The sequence below is a fragment of the Astatotilapia calliptera genome, chromosome 1, assembly GCF_900246225.1.
Source record: "Astatotilapia calliptera chromosome 1, fAstCal1.2, whole genome shotgun sequence".
Classification (NCBI taxonomy): domain Eukaryota; kingdom Metazoa; phylum Chordata; class Actinopteri; order Cichliformes; family Cichlidae; genus Astatotilapia; species Astatotilapia calliptera.
The window spans coordinates 34,638,205-34,652,666 of NC_039302.1; the positions used below are offsets into that span (position 1 = coordinate 34,638,205).

General features: G+C 39.3%; 1 protein-coding gene across 1 annotated transcript; it reads right to left on the reverse strand.

The window, feature by feature from the left end:
- Positions 1 to 212: 212 nt before the first annotated feature.
- Positions 213 to 13,372, reverse strand: LOC113025004 (adhesion G-protein coupled receptor G5-like). The gene is made up of 13 exons (XM_026172368.1): positions 13,339 to 13,372; positions 9,346 to 9,403; positions 8,978 to 9,122; positions 8,680 to 8,796; positions 6,505 to 6,630; positions 6,341 to 6,386; positions 4,470 to 4,564; positions 3,507 to 3,622; positions 2,930 to 3,198; positions 2,753 to 2,849; positions 2,367 to 2,496; positions 1,026 to 1,182; positions 213 to 901 (listed from the first exon to the last, which is right to left on the reverse strand). Exons 1-13 carry the CDS (start codon positions 13,340 to 13,342, stop codon positions 807 to 809), a joined length of 1,455 nt encoding a protein of 484 aa, XP_026028153.1. The 5' UTR covers positions 13,343 to 13,372; the 3' UTR covers positions 213 to 806.
- Between the last annotated feature and the right edge of the window lie 1,090 nt (positions 13,373 to 14,462).

Genomic DNA, 14,462 nt, shown 5'->3' on the forward strand with positions numbered 1-14,462 from the left:
AAATTGATACATCTGGCGACACTTATTCTAGACTCCTTGGAAAAGATATATATAAATCTTATAAAGTTTGTATCTGTCTTGTGTGAAACTTGTATGAAAAGCATACAAGAGTGAAAACAGATATAAGATCCCTTGAAAAATTATATAATGAAACTTGTATGTTTTGGATACTTACTAAAACAATATATGAAAGTAATGAGAAAGTGGCCACTTTCATGAGTAAATCATATAAGTTTTTACTATTTCTTTTCCATATGGGATATATTGGTTTACTCCAGAATGCTCTTGTTGTGGTAATTCGTGCAAGTCATATGAATGAGAACAACCAGTAAAAATCATCACTTCATTACTAAGGAACATATGGAATCAGTTAGTGTAAAATAAATTCCTGAATCTTCCAATTTGTGACAGCTGAGAAAAGAAACCCTACACTGATATATATTTATACATGTAGCCTATTAACAGTATTACTAATGTAAATCACATCATATAGAACCTTGATTAATATCACTTATGTAAGCTTATATTCGTCCTGCAAGGCAAAAACTTTACAACTTTCTTACAACAGCATGATGTTCATTGTTGACCTGAGTGTTTTGATTCATTCTTTTGGCTTTAAATCAGCCACATAAGGCTTGTTTTTCATTTCATTACGTCTGCTTCTGGAGTCTGCATTTGGATTTGCTACACTTCTTTTCATGACATATTATTAATAATGAAAGCACATGTTAGTAGGAACATCTTACAGTATTACCTATAAACTACACAAACATGGGAGCTTCTTGATGAGTTGGTAGTTGTTCAAACTACTTGCTTGTTGTAGCCATTTCACTGGTTGGCATAGCACGGGGATTTTTAGTCTTTCTCAGTGACATCGCAAACCACAGGAATATAAAGAAACCTGCATCACACAAAGGAGAGAAAGTAGTAAAGACTGTGCCTGGTTACAGTTCGTTCATACACTTTACAAACATTCATGGCAAAATTGAAAGCAAGTATTTCATCTTTCAGCAGGTTATGCAGACCTTGCAATGAGTTCAGGATGCAGAAGAGGTAGAGGCCAGGAGTGGTCAGATGGCCAAAAGAGAAGAAGACCAGGCCCCAGGTAATGCCGAGCAGAGTGATGACTCCCAGCAGGGTACAAATATCTTTCTTGGCACGGTCACGGTTGCGCTGTCCAAACTGATTTGCCAAGCATAAAATGAAACATCCCATTATAGAACATCTGACAAGCAGCATGAGAACTTGAAATCTGTTTTATAACTCGTTGTCACTATTCTTATCTCATCAGGGAAAGCATGTCTCTTATTCAGCTTATGTAAAATTGTGCTCTTGAAGCTAACATGACTTTTAAATGTGTTTGAACAGTAACCACTAAAACTGCCTCCTGTCTAGTGAATGAGATCACATCTCTTTCAGTTTGTGTATTATCTTTAGACTCTTTCATTCGCTCATACAGCATGCTAAATGGAAGTTGATAACATACAAGCAAGCACTTTGACACAAGGAAGAGGTATCTCGCACACAGCGGTAGTAAGTAAAAAACAGTAAAATTATACAAATACTATACGATTCCAGTGCTACCCATCAGCCTCCTGGTAGATACACCTATGGTATAAAGTTGTAAATCCTAAGTGATTTTTAGAAAGGCTGAGCTCTGACATTGAGGTCAGTGTCACCAGGGTTTGAACTTGTCCAAGATTTTTAGTAGCTACACCTACAGTGCCAATTTCAAAACCCAATGTCACCCCATTATTGAATTTTGGCATTCACAAACTTGGGTGTCCATGCCATCCACCTCTCTGGCTATGTGCCCAACAGGGTGATGTCAGTACCCCATCAGCCTTTTATGGCTAAGGAGTAAAAAACTAATTTAGGCACAAGATAGGCAGTGGCCATTACACTGGAAGGTATCCTTTGAGGCAAATATTCTCAGTGAGAAGCAGGGAAAAAACATATTCCAAACTGTTCCAAAAAAGTCAAACGTGGGAAAATCAACACTAAACACTAGGAAAACAACATGTGTGATTAGCTGACACATTAAACACAGGTTACAGTAATCAGGCAATATTACTAAGGACAGAAAATCGATAGGAATACACAAGGATGAGCATTTACACTCAGGAATAGTTTATACCTAACCCATTACACAATTTAGAAATGTACTAGAAGATGGATAAATGTTTATCAGAAAAACTAAATGACTGGTAACCCACTTTCACTTTATTTACCTTTAAAATAAAGATGCTACTGAATGTTTAACACGTGTTCCTTGTGGCCTTTTCAAAGGGATTGCCGATGAGAAAAATGTGGAGATTCATAAACTTTTCAAGATGCATTATAAAGATTTAAAGATTAACCCATACCTCTTTGACACGGCGGAGAATCAAAATATGCCAGAGAGTTGTCACAAATAGGATCACGTTAAAGAGGAACACCAAGCCGAACAGCACAACTGTAGTCAACACCTTCACCGTGTCATTAGTTATATAACATCTACAAAGAAAGTGATTACAGTTCATATTTTAATCTCTCACCTGCCCAGGTGATTTAGAGTCACATAGTAAGAGTGCATGTAGGTGGAACTACTGAGATTCAGAGTCAAATTGTGAGATTACATGTTAGGTTAAATAGGATTGTATGCCTTTCCCTTTTTAAGCTTTTATTGTATTGTATTATCAGAAACTCCAATGCACATACAAAACAGTTTAATTATGTTGAGGTGTTACATGCAATCACATTTGTTCCTTACATTGCAGTGCTGTTGGAGTTATAGTTGTCCACAACAGCAGGACCATAAAAACCTCTGTCTATGATCACCACCACTGACACAATGATCGCAGGAACTCCTGAAACACAAGAACCGAGCAGTCACTTAAATGTTATGTGACTGATAATAACAGCTTCCTGCTTAAATGGCTCCACTCACCCCATCCCACCACACTGAGTTTGAGCAGGTATCTCTTGATATAGATGTTGAAGACTTTGACTAAGAGAAGGTAGAGGTGGAATCCTTCCACAGCCATCCAGCTAAAAGTGGTCAGCAGGGAGTAGTGAAGGACAAGAGCCATGTATAAACAGACCCCAGTGGGGGGCACTGCTGCCACTGTGGAACTTAGCAGGAAGTGCAGGTTGAGGATGATGAGAGAAATTGCAAGATTGATGTGGACCTTCATAGAAACATCTAGTCTGAGTGTTCTGTTAGACAATGGAGACAGAGTAAGTGGCAAATTTAGTGGTCATGTCATTGAAGAAAGCCATATCAAGAAGAAGGATGGGATGGTTGACAGAATTACTAACATAATAAACCAGAAAGAATTGCATTTGTTGCGAAAAGAATGTATTTCCTTTTATTAAAGTAATGAATAAATATGTAAATTCACAAAAACAAACAACAAACAAGACAGAAAGAAATGAGCAGAGGTTTGGTGAGAAGAGCCTGATACTAAATATGTGAGACGGGAGATGACTGACGAATGTTGAAAGAATATCATCAAAAAAGTTACCTATTTGTGATGAACAGCAAAACTGCAACGGAAAGGGCAAAAAGAGAGACACTACAACCAATTTGGGAAATATACGTCAATATTATTGTGTCCTTTTCTGACACATGTGGAGAAACCTGTGGAGAAAATACATATTTACATAAAGTTATCAATGTTTTTGTTGATTTACCCCCTTTCTTACCTGCCCCCCTGGCTAAACTTTGCTAGATCCGCCCCTGCACAGTTACCAGCCGTCAGCTACGTAGAAAAGTATCCTGGTGTAGAAAGTAATATTAAATAAATTCTAACAACAGCTTATCAAGCGTAAACATGCTGCTGTTGTTCAGCCGCTGGTTTCCTCTTTCTCGTGCAAAGTGGGCCAAAAACAAACAAGAGAGACGGACTCGCGACAGAAAAGCCGATCAGCCGATCATTGATCAGTTTCATGATTGAAGCAGCAACAGGAGAGGGAGGGAGAGAAAGAGGCAGTCGCTCCATATATCGGTTGTTAAGCTTAAGGTGGGAATGCTTTACAAACATTCAGAGATGAACTTACACACTTGCTTTACTTCTCTCTGGGATAACTTTCTAGGAGATGAAATGCCGGTTTGGTAGCGAGGCTCCAAATGCTCAACCAGACCACCGACAGGTCTCGCACGCCACAGCTGCTCTATCACGTGACGCATACTGCTCCGACGTGCTATGGTTATGAGCAGAGTTACGCCATGTCGTACGTTTTGAGGAGTGCTTTCGTGATATTTAATGGATCGGATTACATTTTTTATTTCTCTCCGATGTCCGATCCAGAAATTTAGGTCAGTATCGGACCGATACGTAATATCAGATCGGTCCATCTCTAGTAGATAGTAGATGTTTTTTTTTTAAATGATTGTTTGTTTTGCTATAAATGAATGGCTCTTGTATTAATATTTGTTTTTGTATATCCTGAATTCCTCTTTATATAATGCACAAGTCCAGTCTTACCAGGAGTACACCAAAGTACGTGAGATGGTTACAGGAACAGGTGACATTACTCTGGTTACGTGTCCAAAGTGTTTCACAGCCATCCTCACTATAACCTGGTAAGCAAAACAAAGAGATCCATTATAGTTAAGATGCCACCAATGAATTACAGTTCAACTTTTACAGTGGGGCAAAAAAGTATTTAGTCAGCCACCGATTGTGCAAGTTCCCCCACCTAAAATGATGACAGAGGTCAGTAATTTGCACCAGAGGTACACTTCAACTGTGAGAGACAGAATGTGAAAAAAAAAATCCATGAATCCACATGGTAGGATTTGTAAAGAATTTATTCGTAAATCAGGGTGGAAAATAAGTATTTGGTCAATAACAAAAATACAACTCAATACTTTGTAACATAACCTTTGTTGGCAATAACAGAGGTCAAACGTTTACTATAGGTCTTTACCAGGTTTGCACACACAGTAGCTGGTATTTTGGCCCATTCCTCCATGCAGATCTTCTCGAGAGCAGTGATGTTTTGGGGCTGTCGCCGAGCAACACGGACTTTCAACTCCCGCCACAGATTTTCTATGGGGTTGAGGTCTGGAGACTGGCTAGGCCACTCCACGACTTTCAAATGCTTCTTACGGAGCCACTCCTTTGTTGCCGGGGCGGTGTGTTTTGGATCATTGTCATGTTGGAAGACCCAGCCTCGTTTCATCTTCAAAGTTCTCACTGATGGAAGGAGGTTTTGGCTCAAAATCTCACGATACATGGCCCCATTCATTCTGTCCTTAACGCGGATCAGTCGTCCTGTCCCCTTGGCAGAAAAACAGCCCCATAGCATGATGTTTCCACCCCCTTGCTTCACAGTAGGTATGGTGTTCTTGGGATGCAACTCAGTATTCTTCTTCCTCCAAACACGGCGAGTTGAGTTTATACCAAAAAGTTCTACTTTGGTTTCATCTGACCACATGACATTCTCCCAATCCTCTGCTGTATCATCCATGTGCTCTCTGGCAAACTTCAGACGGGCCTGGACATGCACTGGCTTCAGCAGCGGAACACGTCTGGCACTGCGGGATTTGATTCCCTGCCGTTGTAGTGTGTTACTGATGGTGACCTTTGTTACTTTGGTCCCAGCTCTCTGCAGGTCATTCACCAGGTCCCCCCGTGTGGTTCTGGGATCTTTGCTCACCGTTCTCATGATCATTTTGACCCCACGGGATGAGATCTTGCGTGGAGCCCCAGATCGAGGGAGATTATCAGTGGTCTTGTATGTCTTCCATTTTCTGATGATTGCTCCCACAGTTGATTTTTTCACACCAAGCTGCTTGCCTATTTTAGATTCACTCTTCCCAGTCTGGTGCAGGTCTACAATACTTTTCCTGGTGTCCTTCGAAAGCTCTTTGGTCTTGGCCATGGCGGAGTTTGGAGTCTGACTGTTTGAGGCTGTGGACAGGTGTCTTTTATACAGATGATGAGTTCAAACAGGTGCCATTCATACAGGTAACGAGTGGGGGACAGAAAAGCTTCTTACAGAAGACGTTACAGGTCTGTGAGAACCAGAGATTTTCCTTGTTTGAGGTGACCAAATACTTATTTTCCACCCTGATTTACGAATAAATTCTTTACAAATCCTACCATGTGAATTCATGGATTTTTTTTTCACATTCTGTCTCTCACAGTTGAAGTGTACCTCTGGTGCAAATTACTGACCTCTGTCATCATTTTAAGTGGGGGAACTTGCACAATCGGTGGCTGACTAAATACTTTTTTGCCCCACTGTAGGTCCCTATTGAAACCATGAACCTCAATCATTCCTATTCATAAAATAACATATTTGTGTCACATGTTACTATTCATCACAAATGTGATTACTGGTTACTCACTTCCTGTTGACAAATTTAAGAATTGACAGGAGAGAGTCTGGTTTTCCTGTAACACAATTATACTGCATGTTATGTTAGTCACATACACAATGCATTCCATGTTATTTAATACTATAATATGTAAAGTATGAATGGAATAAATGATGAAATGAAGTTGCACTTACATTTATATTTTTGGTAACCTCCATGGTTATGTTGACACGTTCACTTAGTCCTGATATATTTTTATTTTGTACCAACAGGCCAACTAGTTTTAGATTATATAGGTCACGTGCCACTTCAGACATTTTCTAAAATACAAGACACATTGATATTAATGGGAAGGTTTGTTTAAAACATGCATCATGTAAGATTTTTTCACTATTCTGAAGGGCTTTTACAGTATCCAAAGGAAAAAGACCCCCAGTGATGGTTATTTCTTACCGGTGTACTTAAATTCCTACAAGTTAATTTAAATTTATATTGATTTACATTTGGTGTATTGTTGTAAACAGTAACTGCAGAAGAGCATTCACTTTGCACATCTGGCATATTCCTCTAGCATATTGGCGTGAAGGACCAAAGAGTATAGTGACCAATTTTTGTTTTTCTAAAACAATAAAAAATATATGTATGTGTTTCTAGTGTCTTTTATTCAAAGCTTATGTGTATTTGTGGTTATTGGCAGAACTGCACAGACATAAAAAACTGAGGCCTGGTATTAATGTGAATAATGGAATTAATGGCAGCGACAAACTGATTTCAAGCCAAAGTGCTATTTAGAGGCAATATTTCTTTAATCTCTTTGGGATACAACAAACAAAACTAACCAACCATGGTAGTTAAATAATACAGTGTAAACAATAGACAGAATTAGTATAGATCAGTGGTCGGCAACCCACGGCTCCACAGCCTTTTTCGTCCTTATACTGTGGCTCCGCATGACTTTACAAAATAAATTATAATAATTTAATTAAAGTTAAATTTATTTGCATTAGTTCTTTTTTTAAAATTGTAGTTCTAAATTGGAAGATTAGTGTGATCTTGAAATATTAACATAAAATTATTAACTTGTGTTTGAAACATGGAATGCCATCCTCAACACATAAACATGAAGAAATATGCATTCAGATTCATGACGATCTTCGGATACACATATGTATGTGAACTGCTATTTTCCACTATGAGCTATGTTAAAACCAAACACCGCTCATGCCTTACAGATGACAGCTTACAGTCCTGCGTTGATGAAAGTGACTTTGTTTGCTAGGTGAGCCCAATTAAAGGAAAAACTACAAAAGAAGGATATTCCACATTATTAAACAGATCACCATTTTCAAGCAATATGGGAAAGAAAAAGGATCTGTCTGCTGCTGATAAGCGTGAAATAGTTAAATGCCTTGGACATGTAATGAAAACCTTAAATAATTCATGGAAACTAAAGCGTGATCACCATAATGTTAGGAGATTTGTAGCTGAGTCAGAGCACACACAGGTTTGTGCAGATATAGGCACAACGAGGAAGGTTTCTACCAGACAAATACATCAGATTAAGACAGCACCTGCGGAAAGGCCATTACAAAGCAGCAAACAGATATTTGAAGCCGCTCGTGTCTCTGGAACCCCACGTACGTCAAGGTGTAGGATCCTCCAGAAACTTGCAGTTGTGCATAAACCTTCTATTTGGCCACCCCTAACCAATGTTCACAAGCAGAAACAGCTGCAGTGGACCCAGAAGTATATAAAGACTAATCTTTAAATAGTTTTGTTCACTGATGCATGCAACCCTGGATGGTCCAGGTGGATGGTTGGTGGACGGCCACCATGTCCCAACAAGGCTGCAACGTCAGCAAGGAGGTGATGGAGTCATGTTTTGGGCCCAAGTCACAGGGAGAGAGCTGGTCGACCCCTCTAATTAAGGTCCCTGAAGGTGTGAAAATGACCTCTGCAAAGGATGTGGAGTTTCTGACTGACCACTTTCTTCTATGGTAGGAAATGAAGAACTGTGCTTTCCACTACAAAGTCATCTTCATCTTGCGTAAAAGGGTTAAGGGTTGCCAACCCCTGGTATAGATGCTCTTAAAATGGAATGGAATGGAATGATTCTTATATAGTGCTTTTCTAATCTCCCGGAGTATTCAAAGCCCTCTATACAACATGCCACATTCACCCGATTCACGCAACAAAGGTCTTCTATGCTTCTAAGTACTTACTAACTACCATTGACACACGTTCATCGAACCACCAACCTTCCAATCAGTAGTTGACCTGAGCTACAGCCACCCCATTTTAACACATCTTAAACAACAGCTATTCACATCCTTTTCTATACATTTATATAACCAAGTGTAATGTCTTACCCTGTTAGTTTCAGGAAATGTAAACATGGAAAACACAATCTTGTTGTTTGGTCCAGCATCCAGTTTTGCTGGTAGTTGAACACTCACTGTGCTGTTGGGGAGAGGAGCCACGTCCGCCTATATCATCAGAAACAGAGCAAAACACTGTATGTAAATATTTTGCATCACTTGAGTGATGCAAATACTTTTGGTAATGTAGTGAATTTCAGTCAAGACAGAAAAATGAAAAAAATGCCAACGGGGGATGTAGTTTGACTTCATGTTTGCCACTAAGAATATTTTCTTTCTTTTTTTGTACCTCCGTGTCACTGGCATACATTTCAATGCGTTTCCTGGCCTCTGGCTGGAACACGAGGACCACTAAATTGCAGAAAGGATTTGCGATCAATGTTTTTCCATTTAAGCCTGTTTTCTTAAGAACCTCTTCCATGTTTTTTAAGGACCTTAGAGAAAAACGGAAAAGATAATATGAATCATTTTGATTTATAACTATTCAGTGATTTCATGTCATAGAATGTGTTGTTCTTGAATATGATTTAAATCTCAACTCTACTAATTCTTTATACTTTACTCTCATATAAATGTTAGATCTAAGAGGTTTTTTTTAAACTCAAAAACAGAAAGGAACACAGACAAAAAATTAATCATAAAAATGTAAATGTTTACGTGATGGTGTCCTCAGGGCCCCTTGAAAAGTTGCATGTATTCATCAAACAGAATTCAGCTGTTAAGGAAAAAAAAGGATACATATCATATACCCTCATATATATGAGAGTACTTTTTAGAGTTCCTTTTCTATGCTTAAGTGCTTTCTATATAACAGTCACACACTTCATATGCCAATCAATTCATCGGAAAGCAAATCAGGATTAGCATCTGGCCCAGCAACATGGAGGCAGGAATTAAACTACCAACCTTCCAACTAGCACATGATCTGCTCTACCTCCTGAGCTATAGCCACTCCAACAGAGTTCAAGGGCACTTGATTCAGGGTTTTTTTTCTTTGTTTTTGAAACAGACTTTTTAGTGTTGTAGCTAATGTACAGTCTGTGGTGTTTTCACTTCTGTTCTAGACTGTATATGCATCTGTAGCTTTATATTCAACAGCATACTGCTGTTTACCTTGCATTTACAAAGAGTTCAGAGAGTAACAGACAGAAACAGTCCATGTGAGCGGTAGACACTCATTTCATTACATCACATCCATACAACTGACTTTTGTCAGTTGTATGGATGTGCACTTTAAGGTTTATGAATCCCATAAACCTTAAAGTGCAGACTTATATCCTGAAAATTATCAATACTAGTCTGTTAACCAGTCAAGTTCCTAGTGGATTTAAACATGCAGTCATACACCCCTTACTTAAGAAACCTGGCCTTGGTAGTTCTGTTATGTCAAATTTTAGACCTATCTCCAAGTTTCCCTTTTTAAGCAAGATCTTGGAGAGGATTGTACATACCCAGCTGTTGGATTACTTGAATGACTCGCAACTGTCTGAAATCTTCCAATCTGGTTTTAAGCCCTTTCACAGTGCGGAGACAGCTCTTGTTAAAGTTATGACTGACATTCTTTTTGCTACTGATCGTGGTAAATATGCTGTGCTTGTGTTATTGGACATAACAGCTACATTTGACACAGTGGACCTCGACCTGCTGATTTCCCGCTTACACCACTGTGTGGGAATTTCTGATTTGGCATTGTCATGGATAAAATCACATCTTTCCAAAAGGAGTTTTTGTGTTAAGCTGGGGCTGCCCACTTCCTCTGTTGCCCCTCTGCTTTGGGGTGTGCCCCAGGGATCTATCTTTGAGCCATTATTTTTCTCGCAGTATTTACTCCCTCTTGGTGCGATTTTTCGTAAACACGGAGTGTCATTTCATTTGTATGCCGATGACTGTCAGCTTTATTTGCCTTTTAGTCATTTGGATACCTCCCCATGTCAATCACTGCTTGACTGTCTTAGCGATATTAAATTATGGATGGCAAATAATTTTCTGAATTTTAATGATCGCAAAACGGAAGCAATTTTATATGGCCCGCATCGTTCTACTGATTCTCCAGATGTTGATTTTGGTGATTTGACCTCCCATCTGAAAAGTTCAATCACTAATCTTGGTGGTAAACTTGAGTCTGCGCTTACTTTTGAAGGTCATGTAAATGGGGTGGTAAAATCAGCTTTTTATCACCTCAGACGCCTATCAAAGGTTAAGCTTTTCCTTTCCAAACCCAATTTTGTCATGGTCTGGAGTCTGCGACTCCGTGTTTATGTTTAGTTTATTAGTATTCTGTGGTTTTGGTTGCCTTGGGTGTTTGTACTCTTCTGTTTCGTGGTTCATGTTCCTATGTTCTGTGTCCCCCAGTCTGTGTTAAGTTGGTGTGTTGTGTCATTGTGTGTATGTGTTTCCTGTTTTATTGTGAAGGTCTGCGTCTTATGTTAGTGTTTTCAGTTTGCCTCCCTAGTCTCGTCACGTAATCACTCCCAGCTGTGTTCCCCACCTGTGTGTAATCTCCCTGTGTTCTCTGAGTGTATTTAAGTTGTGTCTTCTGTCATGGTAGTTGCTGGTTCGTCTGTGTTGTTTCCCCTCGGTCTCCCTACGTCTCTCCGTATGTATTTCCCCGGACCTCCCTGCATCTTCATTTCTGGTTTGTGTTGTTAGTTTACCCAGTTTAGGTTTCCGGTTTCATGTTTTCCCACCATTGCTGTTTGTACCCACCCTTGTAAATAAATATTCACCTGCACCAGAGCTGCCGCCTTTTGGGTCCTTTCTACTACTCCACACGGCTTGCCCCGGCAAACCGTGACAAATTTGGAAACTCTTATTCATGCTTTTATCACCTCACGTCTAGACTATTGTAATTCCCTTTTAATAGGGGTTGGGTCGGACACCTTGTCACGCCTGCAGTTAGTGCAAAATGCGGCGGCACAATTTTTATCCGGTAGTAGGAAATTCGATCACATCACTCCGGTTCTGGCCTCCTTGCATTGGCCTCCCATTGAATTTAGGGTTCGTTTTAAAGTCCTTTTATTGGTTTTTAAATCTTTAAATGGTTTGGCTCCTGTCTACTTATCTGATTTGCTGAAGCACGTTCTTCCTCGCTCGCTCCATTCAGCTGAGTGGCTGTTGCTGTCGGGCCCTAAGTCATGGCTGAAATGCAGAGGAGACCGAGCGTTTTCAATCGCGGCTCCAATGCTCTGGAATAACCCTCCCCTCCATATTAGACAAGCGTCTATTTTTTAATGATTCTATGGTATTTTTAATTTGGTAGTTGTTTTGATCTGTGTTGTTCAGCACTTTGGTCTGCCTGGTGTGTTCTTAAAGTGCTATACAAATAAACGATTATGATGATGATGATGAAGAATGGTGATCTCAACAGTTAGTTAAAGGGTTAATGTCGTTATTGTGTGGTATTTGAATTGTTATCATATACTCTTTCTATTGCCTGTCAAATTTTTTTTAAAAAAAGACATTACTAGGAATCCGGCTGTACTTGGGTTATATTAGAATGTAGAAATCGACAATGTAGAATTATAAAAATGTATTAGAATGTGAGCACAAAAGGTCGGAGAAAAGCAAACAATCATCCAGCTTAAAGATTCAGCATACCTTAGCTGAATTCACATTAGCTCTATAATTATGCCCCACTTGGGGCAGGAGCTCGTCCCTGACCCGGAGTGGGCGGAAAAGGGTGCAGAGCCCACTCTGGGTTTGGGACGAGTTCCTGCCCCAAGTGGAAGAGTTTAAGTATCTCGGGGTCTTGTTCACGAGTGATTGGAGAAGAGAGCAGGAGATTGACAGACAGATTGGTGCTGCGGCTGCAGTGATGCAGTCTGCAATCAGGGAGCTGAGTGTAAAAGCGAAGCTCTCAATTTACCAGTCGATCTACAACCCTACCCTCACCTATGGTCATGGTAGTGACCAAAAGAACGAGACTGCGAATACAAGCGGTGGAAATGGGCTTCCACTGAAGGGTGGCTGGCCTCTCCCTTAGGGCGAGAAGTCATCCGAGTACAGCCGCTGCTCCACCACATCGAAAGGAGCCAGTTGAGGTGCTGCGGGCATCTGACAAGGATGCCTCCTGCTGAGGTGGAGGCATGTCCCACCGAGAGGAGGCCTGGTGGGACATATAAGTAACTGTATCATCAGTTCCTATGTTTACAGTGTATAAGGCCTCTTGTTTTCAGTCTTTCAGACAATAGCTGAGCATCTCGCATATTTTGCTTGGAGGTGAAACTGTTAATTGCTTTGATTTTTGCATTTTGTGATTATCTGGTTTTTGTTTAGATTGTTAGTTATTTTCTTCCACTTCAGTTTTTTTCTCATTATTTCTTGATTTTGTATTGTTTCCTGTTTAGCTCCATTAGTATGCTTGTTAGAATTTACAGACCATGATTCATTGTGTTTTGATTATTTATGCTAGTCACAAGAAGTGTATGGTATGTTTTTGCCTGTACTTCCTTTTCATCTGTGAGGAGGTCTTTCATATTTTAAGATGTTTTAATGGTGAGTTTACATGTATTGCAGCAGTTTGACAGTTTCAGAGAATTTATAGGCTAGCATTTAGACCTGCTTTATGCCAAAAAACAACAGTATTAAAGTAAGGGGATGTTCCTATACTGTTAGCAATAGGAATTTCAATAAATACATGGAAATACTTACTCATGGTAATGTTTTTATGTGGATCACAAAAAGAACTAGGGTTTCCACAGATAAACGTTTCTGATGCACAGTTTACAGAGACCATGTCATGAGACACACAAGACACCAGCCACCAAAGTATCCCCCACTTAATCCTGTGAAATTGAGAAAATTAATCTATTTTTAAAAAAAGTCTCTGCTTAACAAAAAAAGGATGTTTGTCATGAAAGCAATTTACAAGCCAAAAGGAGGTCTAGGATGAAGACAAGACAAGAGATTGTGTTGTCTCTCATTTCAAGCAGACAGTGTTTATAGCTTTCATATAAGGTGACCCCATATACTTAAGTGGACGTTTATTATTGTAATTATGATAACAAATGACAACTATGGGTTTCCTTTTTTCAACCAAAAGCCAGTGGCTGCAGATGAGGTCTTATTACATAGCAGTGCATAAAACAATCTGACAAAACCACATGGTGTTATTAATCTATCTCATTCCATTTCATGCGGAACATTAGTGATAGACAGATATATTTTAGCAATGGCGAATCTAAGTCTTTAAAAGAGACACAGCAAAGAGCAAACACTCATCTACAGCTTTATGTGTTCGCACAAAACAATTTTGTGTGCTTAGTTAAATAGCTAATATATATTTTGCAGTCCCAATATTGATAATGAAGCTAAACATCTTTTTATGCAAAGAGTACCAAACCATATCCTACCTTTGCATGTTGCTGGGTCTCTTAAATAATATTATTTATACTTCTGAAATGAATAGAGAACACAGGTGATATGATGGTAGGAAAAAAGCAAATGAGTTAAACATGCTGAAAGTGAGCAGGGTAATGGGAAATGAAATAAGATGTAAATTACTGTCTGAGAGAGAAAGAGGAAGTGTTAACAGACAGGAGAGTAAAATATTCCCTCTGTTGGCACTGATCCTAAACTAAATACAGGCTGATGTCAAATAACTGAAGCAAACTGGAAACTGCATATGCTGTAAATTCTGTTCCCACACATTCAGCAACAGGTTATGTTTTTTAGAAGTTAGTTTATCTCAATTTTGAAAGCAATTCACTGGTCATATGTTTTTGTACAGTTGTTGAAATAAGCCAATAAGAGAACAAGTTACATAAAGATATATT

Bases quoted from the DNA above. Each gene is read 5' to 3' on its own strand.
- LOC113025004 (XM_026172368.1), bottom strand. The intron at 3,199-3,506 runs GTAACTTTTTTG...ATTGTCTAACAG, and splicing joins TTGCTGTTCATCACAAATAG to AACACTCAGACTAGATGTTT. The intron at 2,850-2,929 runs GTGAGTGGAGCC...CTTGTGTTTCAG, and splicing joins ACTCAGTGTGGTGGGATGGG to GAGTTCCTGCGATCATTGTG.